General features: G+C 40.5%; 1 protein-coding gene across 3 annotated transcripts in view; it reads left to right on the plus strand.

Moving 5' to 3' along the window:
• Positions 1 to 20,463, plus strand: part of vav3 (vav guanine nucleotide exchange factor 3) — a 103,083-nt gene that overhangs the window by 60,707 nt on the left and 21,913 nt on the right. For all 3 annotated transcript variants that reach the window (XM_023325884.1, XM_023325885.1, XM_023325886.1), the window contains exons 11-19: positions 447 to 515; positions 1,737 to 1,823; positions 1,919 to 2,004; positions 2,355 to 2,487; positions 6,851 to 6,960; positions 10,617 to 10,718; positions 15,298 to 15,389; positions 17,707 to 17,729; positions 18,405 to 18,423. In XM_023325884.1, coding sequence (XP_023181652.1) covers positions 447 to 515; positions 1,737 to 1,823; positions 1,919 to 2,004; positions 2,355 to 2,487; positions 6,851 to 6,960; positions 10,617 to 10,718; positions 15,298 to 15,389; positions 17,707 to 17,729; positions 18,405 to 18,423 — 721 coding nt within the window. The remainder of the gene's footprint in view (positions 1 to 446; positions 516 to 1,736; positions 1,824 to 1,918; positions 2,005 to 2,354; positions 2,488 to 6,850; positions 6,961 to 10,616; positions 10,719 to 15,297; positions 15,390 to 17,706; positions 17,730 to 18,404; positions 18,424 to 20,463) is intronic.

A 20,463-nucleotide genomic window follows, 5' to 3' on the forward strand; every position in this document is an offset into this window, starting at 1 on the left:
AGCTTGAGTGACAACGGGGATTTGAGAAACGCCAGGCAGGACAAACAAACACACATGCCCACACGCGCACACACCCCATCTCCCTCAGTGTGGCCTCATGCATGACATCTGTTCTTATCCTTCACCGCCGAAGTCTAGATGTCTTGTTTACGTAGCACTGCCGCACTGGCAAATAATTTCAGATATAAACTGACGCGCATGCACACAACCTCCTATAGATAAGTGCACACGAACGCACACACACTGTATCAGATTTATTTTAGGACCGGTCTGACTTTTTGGATTTTATTTCCAGAGCAGAAACTTTAAGTTTTTATGTCGCATGGACTGACTCTTTATCAATGTTTTTGTGTATGCTATCTTTTATTCGCCTTCATCGGTTTTGTTCTTTTCTGTGTGTGATTATTTTACTTTGTTTTATATATTTTTTTTGCTTTGTTCAACAGGAACTGGTAAAACACACCCATGACGCCTCTGAAAAAAATAATCTACGGACAGCGCTGGATGCGATGAAGGTATTTCTATAATCCTATCCCAACATTCGCTGAGAATATAGAAGTTTTGTTACTAAAGCCATTTAATAAATTAATGGACAATGATCTTTTTTAGGCGTTGATAAAGTATTCAATCTTTGAAGCTGGGAATAACGAAAAAATTTACCCACCAACTTTACAAATTTAGAGCTTTTATGCATCAACCTGATGTTGATCTGCTCACATAAACCCCAGTAAAATGCATTAAAACTTGTGGCTGCAATCCGACAAAATGTAAACATGTAAGCTGAAAGAGTGGGGAATACCTTTGAGGATCTTTGAAATGCATGAATTTCAATAATGTGTTTTTGAGGTTTGGAAAGTTCTTGATATTCCATCTGCAGTTTTGTATGAAAGTTGGAGTAAACTGCTAGCAGAAAGGACTCCCTACAGAAAGTCAAGTGATCATTTTTATGGTGTTTAATAAATTAATTTCAGCAGGAAGGTAATTTAACTTAACATTAATCGATCTGTTCAATGTAATGAGTATTTATTGTTGATCTGTGTTATGAAATTAAGGTGGTCTTATTGAAACGGGGAAATTTATTAGAGTGTGTGTATGAGAATTTTCAAAACATAAAATTTTATAAGGTTTTAGGTTTACATTGTCCCTTCTTGTTAGAATACTCTTACAAGACATTTTTAGTAACAGTAATAAACAGAAGTGGCAGAGTGGCCAAGTAAGAGTAGCACTACTTTAACATATTTCATTCAAATAAAAGTAAAACATAAGTTTATTTCAATACAAAGCTAAAAAAACTGGTGACTTTTTAGTTGAAACAAGCTTGTTCTTTCTGTAAAGTGGGTGCAGTATCCAGAAATTTTACTCGAGTAAGAGTAGCGATACGTCATAATAAAATTACTCAAGTAAAAGTAAAAAGTACAGCACAGTAAAAATACTCCTAGAAGTCTTTTTTTTTTCCGAAAATGTTACTCAAGTAAATGTAAATGAGTAAATGTAACTAGTTACTACCCTGGAAACTCTGGGAAAAAAGTAATCTCATATAATAGTGAATTGAAACTGTCTTCTTTTTTTCCTTGTATTGTTTTTATCTCCAAAGTTTGGTGCTGGAAAAGTTTGAAAACTTTTACCGTGGGAAAAATGTACGAACATTAAATCCTCCACGCAACTTTCCAAACTTTTCTTTGTGGACTAAAGTTGAAGTATACTCATCGCCTTTTTGATGATGTGTGTGTGTGCAGGATTTGGCTCAGTACGTCAACGAAGTCAAACGGGACAATGAGACGTTGCGAGAAATAGAGCAGTACCAGAGATCCATTGAAAACCTGGTAAGTCCAAATAATGCCGCGGTGGTGATTTAGTGCTCTGGGTTTGGACCGCCAGTCGAAAAGTGATCTGTCTTTCTCTTTATCTGCTTCCCCAGAACCAGCCTTTGAGCAACTACGGGAGACCCAAAGGCGATGGGGAGGTGCGGGTGACCTCAGTGGACAAACGAGCTAAGCAGGACAGGTAGGATGTCAAGTGAATCCAGACAGAAGGAGGGGCGATGCTGCTGGAAGCCTTCCACAGAACGCAGTAGCTCAGGACGAAGTGTCGATGAAACCAAACCTGTTATTCCCCGCTAACTGATGTAATTGGGTGAACTGCACCGTAGCAAATGAATGTCATTAAGGGAATCTTCCTCCCACTCTGTAAGCTCTAGGATACAATCGGCTGCATTATGTAATATGAACTATACAGGGTAATCGTTTTGTCAAATAACTACAGAGCTTATGCAAGTCTGACTCAAGAGAAAACACACACAAAACCCACCTGCGAGACAGATTTTCATTTGGCCGTCGCTTTGATTCCCTCCGCAGACACATCTTCCTGTTCGACGCTGCCGTGATCGTTTGCAAGCGCCGAGGGGACAACTACGAGATGAAAGAAGTGATTGACCTGCACCTCTTCAAGATCACCAACAACCCGACGTCCGACAAGGAGAACAGGAAGGTCTGGGTGCCGAAGACGCAATAGTTCACGCTGCTGTCTTAGAACGTCATGAAAGTTTGAGAAATGATACCCAATTTGCTGCACTGCATTCATATTGAGAGTTTATGTTTTGCCTCTCATATTAGGTGTAATGCATGTTGCATCACTGCAAGGTGTGCAGCTCTCTAACCTGCACACAGAGCCTACTAAAGTTATTCACACCCCTAACATATTTGCATTTTGTCCCATTACAACCATAAAGTTAGGTTATTTTACTGGGATTTATATTAGACCAACCCAATGCGATGCAGAGTTGGAAAGCATCAGGAAAACAATGCATGTTTTTCAATATTTTCTTTTTTACTAATAAAATCTGAAAAGTGGGGCTGTTAATATGTATTCAGCACCAAATATTGAAATACCTCTAAATCAAATCCTGTGCAATGAATTGCCTTTAAAGTAATTTCATATTCCAGTCAATCTCACTGAGTTGGAGCACTTTGCAAAGAAAAATGGGCAAAAATGTCACATTAGATGTGCGAAATGGACATAAGTGCGCCCCAACCTCACAAAAAAAGTTTGTGGTTGCAACTTGACAAAATATGGAAAAAAGTTCAAGAGGTGTGAACACGTTGCCAAGAGCCTGTAGGCAATTGTCATAAATCTGCTCTGAAACAAGTCAGTCTACTTTTCAATTTGGCTCAAGATCTTTCTGTCAATCAATTGTAGGTTGTTTTTTTTCTCTCTCTTTCTCTCACTTTGCTTATTGCAAAAGTAAAACACGGTGATGAGAAAACTTATTCCAATTCTAAGATAGTAAATCGGTTACACTTTGGCAAAGCAGACAGACGAATCTTTCCGCGACTTTCCCTTTGGAGAGCTTTTAAAAGCTTTTCAAAACCGTAAAAAACGTGATTATTTTTTTGAACATGTTCCTGAAAACCTGCAGTTTGTATCTGCACATTTGTTCTACTTATTATTAAGAATGCTTCTGTATGGATCTATTGGTCAAAGGGTATTGAATACAAAATACCGTATGTCTGGGAGACTTCGCTTTAAATTTTATACTGCAGTACTTCACGAAGTCTCTCTCCCACTTTAACTGTGATTTACTGAAGAGCTTTGGATGGTATTAAATCTCACAAGCAGCTTCTCGCCGTGTAGGCTGTCCCAGCAGGATGCAGCCCTGTAGTCCGTTTTACAATTCTGCTGTAATGTTTAGCTTCTAAAATAGATAAAACAATAACAAAATTGCTCTATTAACATGCCGTTAAATGACACGAATAAAACAAGCCCCACCTAACGAGTCGTCCGCTGTAATGGAGGCGAGCTCTGCGACGTCAGGCCCGTTATTGCCTCTTTATGACTGAGTCAGCAAAGCTCGGAGAACACGTTGGAGTCCTGACAAACCAATTAGCGGAGCTATTTCTGCGTAATGAACGACCATAACCATTTGTCAGATACACCCGGGTTCATAAAACTGAATGAAAATGAACTTCGCATGCTTCTTTATAGGGTCTTATAAGCACCTGTAACAGTCTCTCTACCCCGCTGCCGCCTTCTGTGCCGTAAATCCCCCGGCGTGCTCCGAAAATGAGCTACACGCAAAAACCTTTCAGGCTCATAACAGGAACAACAAAATAATTAACAGAAAGCAGTCCTAAATAATTTGCTACATGCTTGTTCCTGCTCTTGTTTTACATTCCCTTATTCATTTTTTTTTTTTTTTCCCTCCGCATCCTTCTGAAACAGTGTCAGACTGGAACAGCCTGCCTCTTCCCAGATGGTGCTATCATTAAACCTCGCTTTGGGCCTGACTACTCTTGTACACACAGTGAATACAAAGTGCCAACTGGGGGAAAATATTGCCAATCATAATGAAGAATGATATCCAAGGCGTGCCAGGAAACATTGATTTGGGTAATAATGATGCAGTAATAGCAGACATTAGTGGGCTTAGGCCCATATGGGCTTACAGGATTACATTTATGAAGGTTGCAGCCGTTTCGGCGTCGTTCACCTCCGACATGAAGAATGTAACGCGTTTTCTTCGGTGCTATATTTGCACTAGCCGTGATGGAAATGAACGCGTCTGCTTGAAGGTAGCGAAGATGAGAACCTCCATCATAAAAGAAATGTTTGTATGCAGATTATCTGGAGGTAAAACGGTTCTGCATAAAGTATTCAGAGACCAAAGACAGTCAACAAAACCTAAGCTTTTCTTTTTTTGTTTTTATAAAGTATGTTTAAATGCTTTCAGATCAAGCATTATTTCAGCCAAAGATGCCAAGTTAAAGGTAATCAGGTCATATCATTTTCCTATTAAAACCACACAGATGCTTTTATTGTAATTTCTCTTGCTTAGCAATAGCTTTAATATGAAATATTTAAATGAAGCAAAGTAGAAATAAATTATTGTCGGTTGAGAGTCTCGGAGGTTTTTGCCTTAAAAAAAATAAGCAAGATTTTCAGTTCCCTGACTTTTTGGGTGGAATATTTTCTGTTTTGTTTTGTCTATGTTCTTAGTACATACTCGCCGGCACAAATGAGAAGTTTCTAGGAAAACTCTTGCTCTATTTATCCAAGTTTAACAAGCGGGCATGCCCAAGTCTGTTTTCATTAAAAAAGTTGCTGTGTTTTGAGACCCAACTTAGTATTGCAAAGAGGAAAATGCTTTGTGTTGGAACATTTTTCAGTTAAAAAGATAAGAATTTGAAAATGTCCTAAAAGTAAATGCATCAGCTTCATTTGGTATCAGTCCGGAAGTATTCAAATTAGTTTGTAGTCGAGGGTCACAGGAACGGCTGCGAACATCCTGAACGCCTTCCTTCAACAGCTAGCTAGCAAAACGTCAAGCTAAAACCTTTCTCATCAACTCCTTGCTATTGCTACTTTTCATTTCTTTCATTACAAACACTACAAACAAACAGCTTTATGCTAATGCTTGGTAGCTTGCTATCAAGCTGGCAAAACTACTAGCTAAATATTATCAGCAAAGCTAACAAAGAACTCCAAATTGTTGCTAATTTGTATCTAAGCTAAGTTAAACCATGTAAAGGCCATCATTCTGGCTTTAATATTCAAAACTAAATATTTCAATGAATCCTGGTCCACCCTTTGAGATAAAATAAATGGAAGAGTTTCCATGTACATAAACAATAGCCGCAAGCTAGCAATTAGCAAGTAAAACACACGGTAAATAAATACATAGATTTACAAATAAGATTTAAGAATAATATCTTCCATCTGGGAAAATTATAAGGTCATTTAAAGCTTTGGTTGGAGAAAATCACACACCCCTTAAATCCCTCATCCTAGTTGTCGAGCACAGTGGTGGAGGAGTGATTATCTGGGCTTGTCTTGTAGCCAGAGGCCTTCAGCACCGTGTGATATATTTTCTCATTACATTAAAGCATGTCCAATATTTTGTCATACAAACGAGAGGATGACACTCTACAGAAAATGACAGAATGGCTGATTATGAAACGAATCGAGGTTGAGATGATCCAGTCAAAGTTCACACTTCAACCTGATTGATATCCTGTGGTGGCACCTAAAGAGAGCTTTGAAAGGAACTGAAGCCCTACTGTGTTCCTCAGTAACACTGAAAAAAAAAATTCTATCGAATCCTGGTGTTTACTTAGTCTTCCCATGACTTTATAATGAAGGCTAATAGCATTTTAATAGCAGTCAGCAGACCTCTTTAAAACAAAAAAGATAAAACAGCTCTCATAAAAAAAAAAAAACAACAACATTGTTTTTCTCCTTTACAAATTGGCAGGACGACGCTCTCACCCTACATCATAGGCCACGGCGTCCACTGGGACTGCCAGCGTGGAGCGGCGCTTTTTCCTTTCCTCTATCCATCCGGTCGAGGAAATGCACCGCTGCTCTTTCCTAACCGCACGGTGAACCTGGAGCAGCTTGACCTTCACAGCCGAGTGCGAGGAGTTTCTAAAACCACGACCGGCAGTCGTGAGAAGCGCGTCGCGCAAAAGCACCTGCTTTCGCCACGGCGTCTAAAAACGCGGACGCCCGAGTCGACACGGAAGCTAACGGGCTGATATTTAGCCTTTAAAGTGGATAATTGTAGCCGATTGCAGACCTGCTCGCTGCTTGGGTCTTTGCAGGCCGTCTGAAACCCAGCAGCAATGCGCCACAGTTAACTCACACTTTCCCCACCCTCTACCTCTGCATCACTTCATTTGCTCTCCTCCTTCTCTGTCTTTGTGCTTGCTCTCCCCAAGGCATCCCTCCTTCATTTTGCATCTCTTTGTCCCCATCTGTCTTTTCTGCCTCCTCTCCCTCAGTGTGTTTTGCCTGCCGTTGTTTCATCTCCTGTCTCAAACATTTTTGTTTTTGTTTTCGTCTGTTTCTGTTGCAGTGGTCCTACGGATTCTACCTCACTCACAACCAGGGCCAGAACGGCTTTGAGTTTTTCTTCAAGACCAAAGAGCTGAAAAAGAAGTGGCTGGAGCAGTTCGGCATGGCCATGTGAGTGTGCCTTCTGTGCAAGTGCGACGACGCGGTGATCTCACGGCACAACGCGTTGCTCACCCTGTTATTCTGGTCTGTTGTGATTAAAGGATGACAAAAATGAAAGTGACACAAAGGGGAGTCGGCCGGGAGACACGCTCATACTGAACATTGCATTCAGAGAGACGAATCTCTCGCTGCGTGTTGTCGAACCGCATCGACCGGTTCTTGTCCTGGACGGGATCCAAACGCTACAAAAGTGACTCATTCCAAAAGTAAACAATAGGTGAAGGGAAACAATAATCCGCACTTCGGTCGTAGAGCCGAGGGAGATCCAGTTCACCACATTGTTCCGTTTTCCAGAGAAAAGCCCAATCCATGGTTCTTAGGCCTTCTTTCTAAAACAAATCCGACGTAAACGACGGCCTTAACTTTGAACAGATCAAATACAGCAAAATTAGCCTGCATTTGCAGGTAACACAGGTGAACTCTGTCTGTACATACTACTGACAGACACAACCAGCAGGCAACAGTTTATTATTCCAGGCGCAGACATGCACCTTGTCGGTAACTTTCCCAGGATTACGCCATCTGTTGTTGACAAGCACTGCAATCCCCCCCTCGCTATTATTGTCCCCGTGACAGAATGTACAGAAAGAAGTAGGAGTATTATTTGTGCAGCCATGTCTGGGTGAACAGCATGTTCATGCAGTTGATAGATATTCACTGTTCCTTTGTCTACGTTCGGTCTGAATACTTGATTCTAACTTCCTTTTCTTCAGTGTTTGTTTAGCTCTTTTCCAATGCCGTTAACATTATCTCTCCAACTCTTGTTTAGGCTTGGGTAGCTCATTTGCTTGCATATTTTAAATAGAGAGTAGATAGGTTTAAAAGTAAGGTTTTGAGAAGTGTTGATTAGTTTCCTTACTTACACTTGCTGTAAGTTTGTAGAAAAATGAAGAAATCCTAACGTCTGCTGACAGCCATGTGATTCGCTAATTTAATGAAATCAATAATCTTTCCCTTCGATAGCAACAATTAGCCATTTAGGCTTAGTTTGAAGTGTCTTTTTAGAGGCAAGCTGCATGTTGTGAGAAAACTAACTGTACATGACAGAGTTTATTAGTTGTTGTAAATGATTATGTATGGAGGGCAAGATTTTTAGCTGCTTCCATTCACTTCTATTGTATTCAATAGCAGAGCAGACTATCCTTTTGACACAGTCGCTGGGAGAAATAGAAGTACCAAGGGAAAAATGTATGTTTCTAACCTATCTGATAAGGTTACTGAGCTAAAAACACAGAATAATAGAAAAGGAAAAATTAAAGGTAAAATCCTAGTCCTCGCTGATAACTGAGGTACGTGTTAATAACAGTTTATCTTGTTGCTACTTCTAGCTATGAAACAGGTCTACTTGCATTCAAAATAGGTGCAGGAAAACGAAATGAGCGAAATAACATTTTATAAGTAACAAGAAAAGCACCCAGAGGAAGTGAGGATGAAGAAGCCGACGTGTTGATGCGAGACTGAGAAAACAGGAGCTATATGATTTAGCTCGTGAGGCTAAATTAACAAGCTGCAGGAACAGAGAGGTGTTACAGAACAATCACATGTTCTCTCTCACGCTCTTCATTTTCAGACCAGTCCATGTTTGGAGCATTTAGTCACATAATACGTGGATTGCAAGTTACTAAAAGAGAAATCACACCGGTTTAATGTTTCTTCTTTGAAGGAGACACAATGTTGTCTTGACAATAAGATATTTTGTCAGTACTGAAAAAAATGACCAATTTAAATGTATTACAAGACATAGACTGTGTTTAAAAATGTGTAATCTGTGTAGAATATTACCAGCCCAGATTTTATTCCTTTAGTATATTAAAGTCTTTGTTCTTGACTTTTTCTCATCATTTGAGTGTGATTTCATATTAAATCAATTTTAGAGTTTGAACAGATGATCCAATGCAGTCCGGACTCAAAAAAAAAAGAAAACTCTTAGCATAGCGCTAATAAAAAGCTGGAAGCCATAACCCAAATTTACTGTCATTAGTAGTTAGGCAGTAACGTTTGTCTCATGTTGTCAACAATTACTTTGTACTTCCCTTATTGTAAATCCTTTTATAACTGAACGTTGTTGAGAAATAGTCTTTATTAGTTAGCTTGAGCTCAGAAATGGGAATCAAACACCTGTGTTGAGCACCTTCTAGTTCCAAGTCAGTGCTAACTGCATCACAAGCTAGCAATGTTTCTCTCTATCCTACGTGTTCAAACTCATGTCCACATGTAGACATTTCTCAGCACATAATTTAATAAGATGCAAACCATCAAAAATGCTAACTTATGAATGACACCCGTCACTTTTACTAGCATTAGAAGCCACGTTGAATACTAAATACAGAGCTACTTGCCAGTATTCAGTTGAAATCCTGGCTTCAGGAGGCATTATGTTGCATTTCTTCTTCTTTTGTTTTACGGTGGCTGGCAGACCATCTGTGGTGGTGCATTGCCACCACCTATTAAACTGGATTGTGGCCAGGAGAAACAGAAAAAAACCCCAAAAAACAACATATGCAGCTTAATAATTCATCTTTGTATTAAATTAAACTCATATTAAGTCTGTATTTTTCAAAAATAACTTCATTTGAGCTTTTAATTTGCTGCTAAAATGTTTTCAGTTGTAAATTTAATATTAATTTTCTATCTTAAGAGATTTATTAAAACCTGCGTGTCGTCTGTGTTGTCTTTCTGACCGGGAACTTGGACTATACATCTTCTGAATGCAATAATATGAGGCTATCACAGCCGACAGCTGGATGGCAAGATATATTCACAAAATATATCTTGCCATTTCATAAAAGATGGTCTTAATGTAGTTGGTCATTTTTAAGGGGCAGCTGGTTTTTGAAGTTTAGTTGCACCTGTGTCGTTACACAGCAATAGAAGCCAAGTTGACAGAAAAGGGAAGGCTGAAAGAACTTGGTCATAAAAATGCCAACTATGTGCATTAAAAGCATTTTCCATCATGGCCGCCTTCGTCCTATTTTCCACAGAAAAGGTCAGTTTGACTAATTATTCCAGCATCCAGGAAAGCAGCTGCACATATGTAAGGCGGTCAGATCATGCCTGAATACCGGAACTGCAAAAACTCTTATTCGTGAAAACCTGGGCATTTCTGTTCTCTCCTTCTCACTCACTCACTCTCATTCTTTCTTTCTTTCTTTCTTCTGCCTTTGTTTGTCTTTATCCTTTCTGCACACTGCACAGACACACTTGCTTCCTCGTCCCCAGGGGCGGAGGAAGCCTCTTGTGTTCATTTTGGGAGCAGACCTCGCCTGTCTACTCACAATCCTCCCCTTCCCACTTCAAAGAAGCGTATCGGTTGAAATGCTGCCGCAGCTGCGGAAGGGTTTGTCTGCCGCAATTAGAAGTAAAAGGAAAAAAAGCAAAACAAAACAAACAAAAAAAAACAAAGTGTTGCTCTCTGCTTTCAAATTTGACATCTTTATCCAGCAGCCTGACAGTTTGCAGCACTGAAACAAACCGACCTAACAAGCACAAAGTTATTTTTGTTCATTCAGTTAATTTTATATCTACATATATAAATTTGAGCCTTCCTAAAGCGGACTAGTTTTATGAGAGGTTTAACATTTATGCCTTTGCTCCTTTTTTTGTAGATCAAACATCCGTCCTGAGAACGCAACCAACAATTTCCACGAGTTCCGGATGCACACCTTCGAGAGGATCACCTCCTGCAACTCTTGCCACATGCTGCTGAGGTAAGAGGCTCGCCATTCTTCACACGCATGCACACCAAAAAAAAAGACGAAGCCGGGGCGGCACAAAACATCGTCAGGCATAAAGGCGCTTTAAAACTGCTGTCACACAAGACCTCCAAGAAAGGCCTGGACTCTTCCCCCGTTCCTCTCCAGTGTACCCCAACAATCCATTCGCCGCTTCGCCTTTTTCTCCCTCTCCTTCCTCGGCTTCGCCTGTACAGAACTCCTTTTGAGTTCGCTGAATGCTATCGGCGACCCAGAGGACGGCGCCTGGCCGTCTCTCCCCGCAGCAGGGACGACTGAGTGGTTTCACCTACAGAAGACAGGCAGCGAAAAAAAAATGTCTGTCACACTCCAGCACTTCTTCAAGGCGACGGATGGAGAATGGGGACGAGATTATTGCTCTGTAACAGAGAGGGAGGCGACGGAGGGAGGCTGTTTTCTTTTCTTTTCTGTTCGGCATACTTGTAGCTTTTCTTAGCCATAACTTTTTTCATACTAGCTAGTTAAAAAACCCGTGGCAACGAGGTGTTGTTTTTACAACTGGAAGCAGCTGGTTAGCATCTGAAAAGCTGAAGTGATACGCAAAGAAGTTAAAATAGAGACTTAATGGGTGCAGAGCTGAACCACAGAGCAGAAAGAGAAGAAGAAACCATCTTTCCCATTTATTACAATAGGTAGGAATCACATCTCAGACTCCAAAGTTGCCCTTCTTCCTAACCCTATGCCCAGACAGATTTAAGGAGGGACAGCAAAAGCAAATGAGGTGGATTAGCAGAGTTTGCCTATACCGTAGACATGTCACTGTCGAAATATTGTCTCTTCTGTCTGGACATTCAGCTGTTAGCATGTCAGACTACCACACAGCAACAGTCTTCAGTCAGAGGTGTCTTCAGACTGGTTGCGAGACCAACTGCTACCGGAGACCCTTCCTTTCCACATCATCGCAATCTGCAACGATTCTTCAAAGATACTTGGATGATATGAGTTACAACATTTAACTTCCATTTGAGAGGGATAAAGTACTTCAGAATTGATTTTGAATTGAAATATGGTAGTAGCAGCATCATGCTGAGGGGACGGGTTATTTTGCCAGTGGGGGAATGGAAACTGGCTATTGATGACTGGAGATGGACGAGGCTAAAGGATTTTCTAGAGCAGTTCTAGAAGGTAGAGCTACAACAGAATGGTCTAGATCCAAGCGTATTTATGATAAACCACCGATCGCCGTCTCGCTCCTGGAAGCAAAATCATTTCCAGTCCTACAAGTTGTCCGATGTGTGCAGAGTGGTCCCAACTTTACTTTCTCATGTTTTTTTTGTTTTTGTTTTCTTTGTCTGTGTATAATATTGAACAAAAATGAATTTATTTAATTCATTTCAGTTTCCTTTCACTTACCATTAACGCACAAATATATGTTGGCCTAAATGAGGTTGCAATGTGACAAAATGTGAAAAAGATCGAGGCCTACGAACTCTTTTGCAACGCACCATGCGCAAGTAGTCTTCCCTCCGGTGTTTTATTTCTGCGTTCATCTGAATTCCCCACCCACATCACAAAGTTTAGAGTCATTGTTTTGACAGCTGATTTAATATTCACTCACCTCTTCAGACGGAGCCTCTCTTAAATCTGTTTTAGAGGCTCTTAGGACAGGCTCAAGTCACACTTTTGCTCTTATTTGTTTTGGGTAGAAAGTTAGGCAGTAGAAAGATTATTCCCTAATAGAATATATGTTGTGGCTCAAAAAAAAAAAATGCTGCAAAAACCTTTAGTATATTTACTGACATATTACGCTGCAGGAAAAAGTTCCATATATTCCAAAGAGCTCTGGTTTCTCCACCTGACTTGAATTAATAATCTGAGGGAAATGTTAGGTTGTGTTTGTGAGTTCCAAGCCAAATTTGGATTATGACTTATTATAGCATCAGGCTGATTTTAAATGTAACCCCATATTTTGACCTGGATAAGAAAAAGAACACTTTCCTGTGGATTTAAGCTCGCGGTAATTCAGTTTGAGTGGTTCTTAAAAATCCTTGGTGACAGAGAAAAACATCAGAGTTTACAAGCGCTGGGCTTTTAACGCAACTTTTCCCAGAGTGCGTTTTTTTTTTAGACTTTTTGAAACATCGGTGCCTTGTCAGTATAGCAATCTGTACTTCTGATTCTGTTTGTTTATGGGATTTTTATTTCATATAACAGTGTCAATTCACAAATCTCACCTCAAGGCACAACACAAGTCGAGCCTCTCCAACTCATATCAAAATATATAGTAATCAATTTGATATAAATTTAATTCATGTCAATACAAATAATTCAATTTAGTTACAAGAAGATGTTACTGTCATCATAAAATGCCAATTAGTAAAACTCATATCCGGGTTCCGTTTTATTAAGAGAAAAATTGCTGTATATCTAGAATTATCACCTTTTTGTGACATCTAGTTTTGCCTGGTTACTTTATCTCTGTATGCTGAGAAATAGGGAAATTACTTAATTTCAGCAATGGGTCAAATAATCACAGAAGAGTCAAATTAGAAGTATCTGGCAACAGAAAGGGTGTGCGTAAGACGGACATGACACTGTCATAAACCAGACATAGCACCTCTTATGAACATGAAGGAGTCTTCATGAATGTTTATGACTGTTCGGTAAATAATGGCACTTTTAATGCAAATTTTCGTTGAAAACTTGCATTAAAAGTCCACTAAAGTGTCAACTTTGCATTAACAGTGCAATTATTTACCAAATAATTCAGAGCTGACACTTTTGGTGTACTTTTGATGCAACTGTTAGAACAATTTTGCATTAACGGCGCCATTGTTTACCGAATGACACTCCATGACAACATTCATGAAGACTCCTTCATGTTCATAACAGGTGTCAAGTCATGTTTGGCAGCGTCATGTCAGTCTTATGCACACCCCTTCACATAAAGCATCTCCAAGTTTGTTTTATGAAAAATAAATCGATGTAGAGAGAAGTCTTTTTTTTTTTTTTTCTTTTGGCAGTAGCAGTTCCGTAAATGACTTCTTCCAGAAAAGACACGGAGCTAAATACAGAAGCAAAAGAATTTGTACTTCTTATAGGGAAGTATTTATGGAGGAAGTTGTCAGCAAAACTAGTTAACTAGTTAACAGCTCCGTCCAGAACAGAGGCACAATTTGACACTCGAGAACCTATTCCAGGCTATGATTTCTATGATTGAAATAAGGGAATGTGTATTATCGATCTTGCCAATGGCATTTGACAAAATGTAACGTTTGCTTGTTTCACAATCAACTGTTTTTTTATGATGTAAAGCATTTTGAACTACCTTGTTGTTGAAATGTGCTATACAAACAAGCTGGACTTGCACACAATATTAGGAGCGATTTCACAAAACCACCGAGCCATTAATACTTTCTCTAGGAAATAAAACCAACAAATATTTGTGTTTGCAAGCTTCCAAGGATCGCCGGGGGCCAGAAATGGTGCTTAATTAAGGTCAGACGGAGCAAAACATTGTAATTTAACACATAAGCCGTGTTCTTTTTTGTTCCAAAGCAGCAGCTCAAAGACGACGATTTAAACTTTTCTTTTAGAGAGATTAGAGAGATAATTAGCCCGAGCGTAGGACTTACTTTTTGTCATTTATTAGGGGGCTTCTGGAGTTGTTATGCAAAACAAAAAGGGTTCATTGCACTGTTTTTACTCTGACGGTTTAACAGTGCTAACTGATGCGTGAACGCTCCAGAGGTTTGTTGGGGAACATTAGTGAACAAACACCAACCCTTAACACAGGGTTTGCGCTGCAAAAACAAGATCTTTTTTGGTCTTATTTCTAGTGTGAACGTTTTTATTCCACTTGGAATAAAACAAAAGTAACTTGCAAGCAACGTTTGAGCAAGAGGAGCTTATTTAAAGTCAATAATCCCTTATCATTGATAAAATACTTGTTCCACTAGCACGTTTTCTTAATTATAGCATAGGAAAAATGTCCGCTTTTTAATGTCAACTATTACTTTTTTATCAGTATTAAGAAATTATTGACTTAAAGAGTTCATATCTTGCGAAAAGGTTACTTGTACATTTGGTGAGATTGTGTGTTTTTTGCAGTGTGGTTTTCCAACAACATTCCAAGCTTGCAATAGTTCTTTTTTTGAGGAGAGATGAAGGACGCTAAAGCTCTGGCTAAACGCGCTTTTGTAAACTCAGAAACTGAATTCGCACACTTTCGAGATTCATATTTGTCGGGGGGAACCCCCCCCCCCCCCCCCCCAAAAAAAAAAAAAAAACACAAACAAACAAAGTGAGAATTTGAGCTTTATCCCAAGGAAATCTGCCTGACTGCTCAATCGCAGCCCAAAAATGGCACCAGACAGAGCGGCGCGGCGAGCTAACCGAGCGCAGTGCTGCACCTGTAAACAAGAGGAATTAACTTTCCAGGCTGTTTCACAGCCCGTCTCCTTAAACCTGACAGAGAGCGCGGCACGGTGCTAAATCTTACATTCACCCTCCTCTGCCTTACCCTCCTCAGTGTGCTGAAAGGTGTTTACTCTTTCTGCATGATCATCTGCTGCTGTTCCCCTTGTCTCTGCAGGGGGGTCTTTTACCAGGGCTACCTGTGCTCCAAATGTGGCTTAGGTGCCCACAAAGAATGCCTGGGACGCTTTGGCTGCTGCGGAAAAACAGGTAAGTCGTCCTCTCACATCCCTGCGTACGTTCTGGGGGAGCCCCTTAAACTGAATTTTATAACCTGAAGTGCAGTTTTATTGCAGGACATGAGAGCAGTAACACATTCCACGTAAAACTGTAGTGTGAAGATTAAAAAAAAGATAAGAACTTTATACCTGCCTTTTTTTTTCTAATCTAAGGTCCAAATATTTTATTGTTTTTTTGGCGCGTAACAGATATTTATTCTGCAGCTTCTCTGCTTCCCTAGGTGTTTTTGTGTGTGTGTGTGTTTGTTTGTTTTTTAAAGGGAACGTCACTCTCTGTCACTGCATATAGCTCCCGATGCCTAACAACACTTTTACAGAGGAGTTTTCTAAAACTTTTCATGACGTCCCTGCGTGTCTGTCACTCAGCTCCCTGTGCAGGCACAATGACAGCTTTGAGCGAGGTGGAGGGAACACTTCAGACAAAAAGCAAAAAGAAAAAACAGGCCTTCAGAACCCAGCTCAGCATGTCCGCCGAGCGAGTTTTTACGTGAGGCGGCGTGTCTGTGACAGGAAGAGCTGAAAACTGAAACTATTTATTTATTTATTGCTACTTAAAGTGTCCAGTTGTCTTTCTGCGACCGTCACGGCGCCATCAGGCGCGCAGTGGCAATAACGGCGCTGCCAGGCCCACCTTGGGTGCCGTGGTTTGCCGAAGGAGATTGGGGCAACGCCGTTGGTCAGAAGGCGCCGAGACGCTTGTTTGAATTTGCCCTCTCATTACTTCGGGTTTCTCAGACAGAGAACCTGATCCCGTCCAAGCATTTTTCACTATTTCGGAAACTTTTCCTTGCAAATGTTTGCGTAGCCTATGAACTTTTTAACATTTTGCTCCGTCACAGCCACGAATTTCAGTAGATTTTTCTGGGATTTTATGTGATGGGTCAACACAAAGCAGTCAACGACTGGGAAGTGGAAGGAAAACTCATGCGTGTTTTTTTTAAATACATTTTTATAAGTAAAATCGGCAATGTTCATTTTTATTCAGCTTCCCTCGGTTTCTTAATATCCCCAAGTCGTCTAATTAGTGATTAAGGTATTAATCCAGTTCTTCTGTGAAGGCCTTGGTTTGTTAATATTTCAAACTTTGAGCTTCTTACAGTGCATTATTTGTTTGGAGGCGTGCAATAATGCATGTATTGGTATTGATCCGATAGCAAGTAAATACCAATACCGATACCAACACTGATTTTTGACATTCAAGTAAGATAAAATCATCAAGCTTCTGACCTATAGGCACTTTTGTGGTTTTTCCTTAGAATGTCTTTGTTAAAACCTGGCGCAGAAATTAGATCAAGTTTGCAGGTGTCTACAAAGTACTTGAATGTCATACTAACACGATAACAGAAAACAGAAACAATAGAAAAACAAAGCAAATTTACATGCATTGTTTTCTAAATAAACAAAGTCCAGAATCTGTGGCAGCTGTTTATTTATTTTTTTTTTTTTTTTGCTTTTCACAGAGGCTCTCGATCACATCAAAACCCAATGAAATGCGCTTAAGTAATGTGGCTGTAAAGTGACAAAATGCAAAAAAACCAAAAAACATCCAAGAAGCATGAATGTGTTTGCAGCACACTTTCCTGTATCTGCAAATTTGCCCAGAATTTGACTTGATTGGTTGCCTTTTTTGCTTATTGGCCTCGGGATTATTTCACTGCGTAGCACAGATTGGACAGCGGGGCGTTGCGTCACGCAGAGCCAAACAACATGGCATTAAAAGCCTACATTGGCTTGTTTGTGTCACGGAGCGATAAGGTTTGTTAGCCTGCGTTTGTCTCTCTTATTAGCGCCGGCGCTGCTTGTCTGCACAGCAGGTCAAGGTTCAAGCTTAGGGAACAACAGGCCTGCCGAGGGAGGCGTACGCGATGGCGCCAAAGTCGCGCTCAGATCGGTGGCGCTTCGCCAGCTGGCGTGTGTCTCCTGCGCAGGTATGCACACACACACACACGCCCTCAGGTGCGTGTGTGTGTGTGTGTGCTGACCGTGGTTGCGTGTGTCTGGGGGAGGAAGGTTGGTAATCCGTCCCTAAGGGAGCCAATGAAAGAAAGCGGTGGAGCAAAAACCACAGGTCTGCCCTCCCCTCTCCTCCTCCCTCTGCCTCGTTACCTCCTCTATCCCGGCTGTCAGGTAGCGGCAGCGCAACAAAACAAAGCGAAGCGCGGTCAGACGCGAGCGTCCGCCTTTTCCACTAATGAGGGAGTGTTGCCTTGTGCCGATGAGTGTGTGCAAGTGTTTGCGTGCACCCACCAACCCGTCATTCACTATGCCTGTTCTCAAACTTCTTTCAGATTCCGGCTCCGTCAGAACTCAGGTGAGCTTTGCGTGTGTGTGTGTCCGTGCCGATCTGCGAGCGTGCGCTTTTGTGTGTGTGTGTCTGCAAAGCTTTGAAGGCTGCTCTCCTCTGCAGCTATTTGCCAAGGAGACTCCAATTGACTTCAGTTACTGCAGCAATACCCGACGCCAGGAAATTGAGTGTTTTCTGTAGCTTTAACCCGAGTCGCTGCTTGTGAAACTGCTGTATGTTTTTACCTTTACAACGTTTTCAACTTGCTGCGTGCTGCAAATCAGACTCTGCTTTCTCGCTGTCAGCTGCTGCGCTAATGAGAAGTGTTTGATTCTCACTTTAACTGCTATGGAACTGGAAAGGAAAAAAAAACAAAACAAAACAAAAACCTGTGCACACGAGAAGTATGCAAAAGTGTGAGCTTTACTGGATGAATAAAGATGCTTTGCTCTCTGCGACTCTTCCTGCAGCAGTTCATGTTGCAGAATTGCTACATTGGACTGTGGGTAAGAGCAGGCCAGCTTTTTAAATATTAATAACTTGTGTTCGACTCGTGCACCCCAGCTAAAGATTTTGATCCCGGTTTTTAGGGCAAATGAAAAATTGATCCGATGTTGTGTTTTATGCCGTGTGCTTGCGATGAGAATCAACATGCGAGGTTGCTTTGTTCTGAGTTGTGTTTGTGTTCTTGTGTTTCCGCAGAGCAAACATCGAGATCCAGGTAAGCGAGTTAAAGCGAAGGTACCCTCCCACTCTGCACACATCGTTCCAGCACGTTCCTTCCCTTACGAGGGAATGTTTTTAAGCACAGGCCGTTCCCTATAAGAAAAATTATCTTTTTTAAGATCATTAAAAATGAGTTAATTATCAACGTTGCACTGTTTGTGCTTGTTAGCACGCAACAAAAAAGGATTCAAACCTGTTGCTTTCAAAGCATATCATCAGTAGTTGTGCCTCTGATTCAACGCCTATGTTGTCTAATATTATTATATATATTATTAAATAAAAATATTTAGTTATTAAATAAACAGAGTTATACATGCACAGAGAAATTTATGCACCAAGCTATGCGCTGTCAGGATGAGCTCACAAAACGATTTAAGGGAAATTACATATTTACAAACAAACTAATACTGAGCCACTTTCAGTTTTGAGTTATTTCAAATGAAGAAGATGCACAGAGATGTAACATGCTACAATTATTATTTAAGAGCACAACGTATTTTGTACATGTTGAGACATTTATGTGGCTCATTCAGGCTGCAAGTAAGCGAGAGAAAGCAAGACTGAGCAGATTATAAAAGGGGCAAAACAAACAAAAGTTTAACAAACTTATGTTATTGTATTAAGCTTTCAAACTCATTTTGACAGCCTGGCGAATATCTAAGAGTTATGGGAAAGCTCTACATTAGAGCTATTTCTGTTCTATTGAGGCTTCCCCCACTGACTGTACTAATTCTGTGAACACAGCTCTTACGTGTTTCTCAGTTGCATTTCTTATGGGAATCAGCAGGAATCTGACTCAAAAATTAAACAGTTAGTTATGTTAAGAAACAGATTTTGTTTGGATAAATAATAAAATGAAATGTGGAAACTAAATAAAAAATGTGACAGGGTGACTGGCATCCTAAAGTCTCTATTGATGTATCTAATATAAAGCACTATAGGTGTCTTAAATTCATTTAAAAAATGTATAAGTTGACTTTAAATACAATAATCACAGGTCTTAAATTTTGTTGTGACAAGACCTTTTTAATCACATATATTCTATGTAGTGTTTTTTATGTTTGTTTTCCTCGCACGCAAACGTTTGAGTTGCTCATCAACATCATCTTTGCGTTCTGTGACTCGCTAAGGCTACTACTCCCGGTTTTTAGGGTGAATAACTAGTTCATATATCCTTGCTAGCTATGTTACCCATGCTACCTAGTTAGCATGGGCAAAAAAACAAAAACGTGCTAGCTACCCATGCTGCAGATGCCAACTACAGTCTTGGCATCTCCAGTTGGATGCCAAAACTAGATGCTACAATACGTCACAATGGGGGCTAAAAGGCTGTAAAGTCTGTCAGGGGACAGGTCTTAAATTTTATTCACAATGGTCTTAAAAAGGTCTAAAAAGTCATAAATTTGAGCTTGTGAAACCTGCACAAACCCTGATTTAGGAACCTAATGTAGCAAGGATGTACCAGTCACCACATTTTCTTGTGAGGGTCTCATAAATCCCCAGACCACCTCTGCTGCTAGATATCAACCAGTTTTTAGTAGAAACCAAACCTGTAAATCTTTTGTCAGCATATCTAAATTGTGTAGTTTAACTGTTTTTTTTAAGTCTGGTTCCCACTTTGTGCCTTTCTGCAAAAGGACATGACTAACACAAAGCATCAGTGTGTGCACAGTGCTTGTGTGCATGCCTGCATTTCACTCAGTGCCTTTAATCACTTCTAAACCAGGCTCTTTTTCCACCCCTCCATCCATTATGCTGCAGAAAATGATTTCTGGCTGAAGATGCATTAAAATCAATAGGCATTAGATTGCCCCGACACCTCGACGTTTTATGATACTTTGCCGCCTCTGTTCTTTGTCTATTTTCAAACGGCGCGCTAACATGTGGCTCGGGTTTGTGTGGACGGGAATGGAATTCGTGGCCCCGAGTCTCGATTCTCCATGGCCCCCGTGTCTTTAGAAGTCCCATTCAGGCAGGATGGCACATGCCAGGCTGCCAGCCACAGAGCAGATGCTGAAAGAAAAGCACACCAGAT

The sequence above is a fragment of the Xiphophorus maculatus genome, chromosome 21 (genome assembly GCF_002775205.1).
Source record: "Xiphophorus maculatus strain JP 163 A chromosome 21, X_maculatus-5.0-male, whole genome shotgun sequence".
Lineage (NCBI taxonomy): Eukaryota > Metazoa > Chordata > Actinopteri > Cyprinodontiformes > Poeciliidae > Xiphophorus > Xiphophorus maculatus.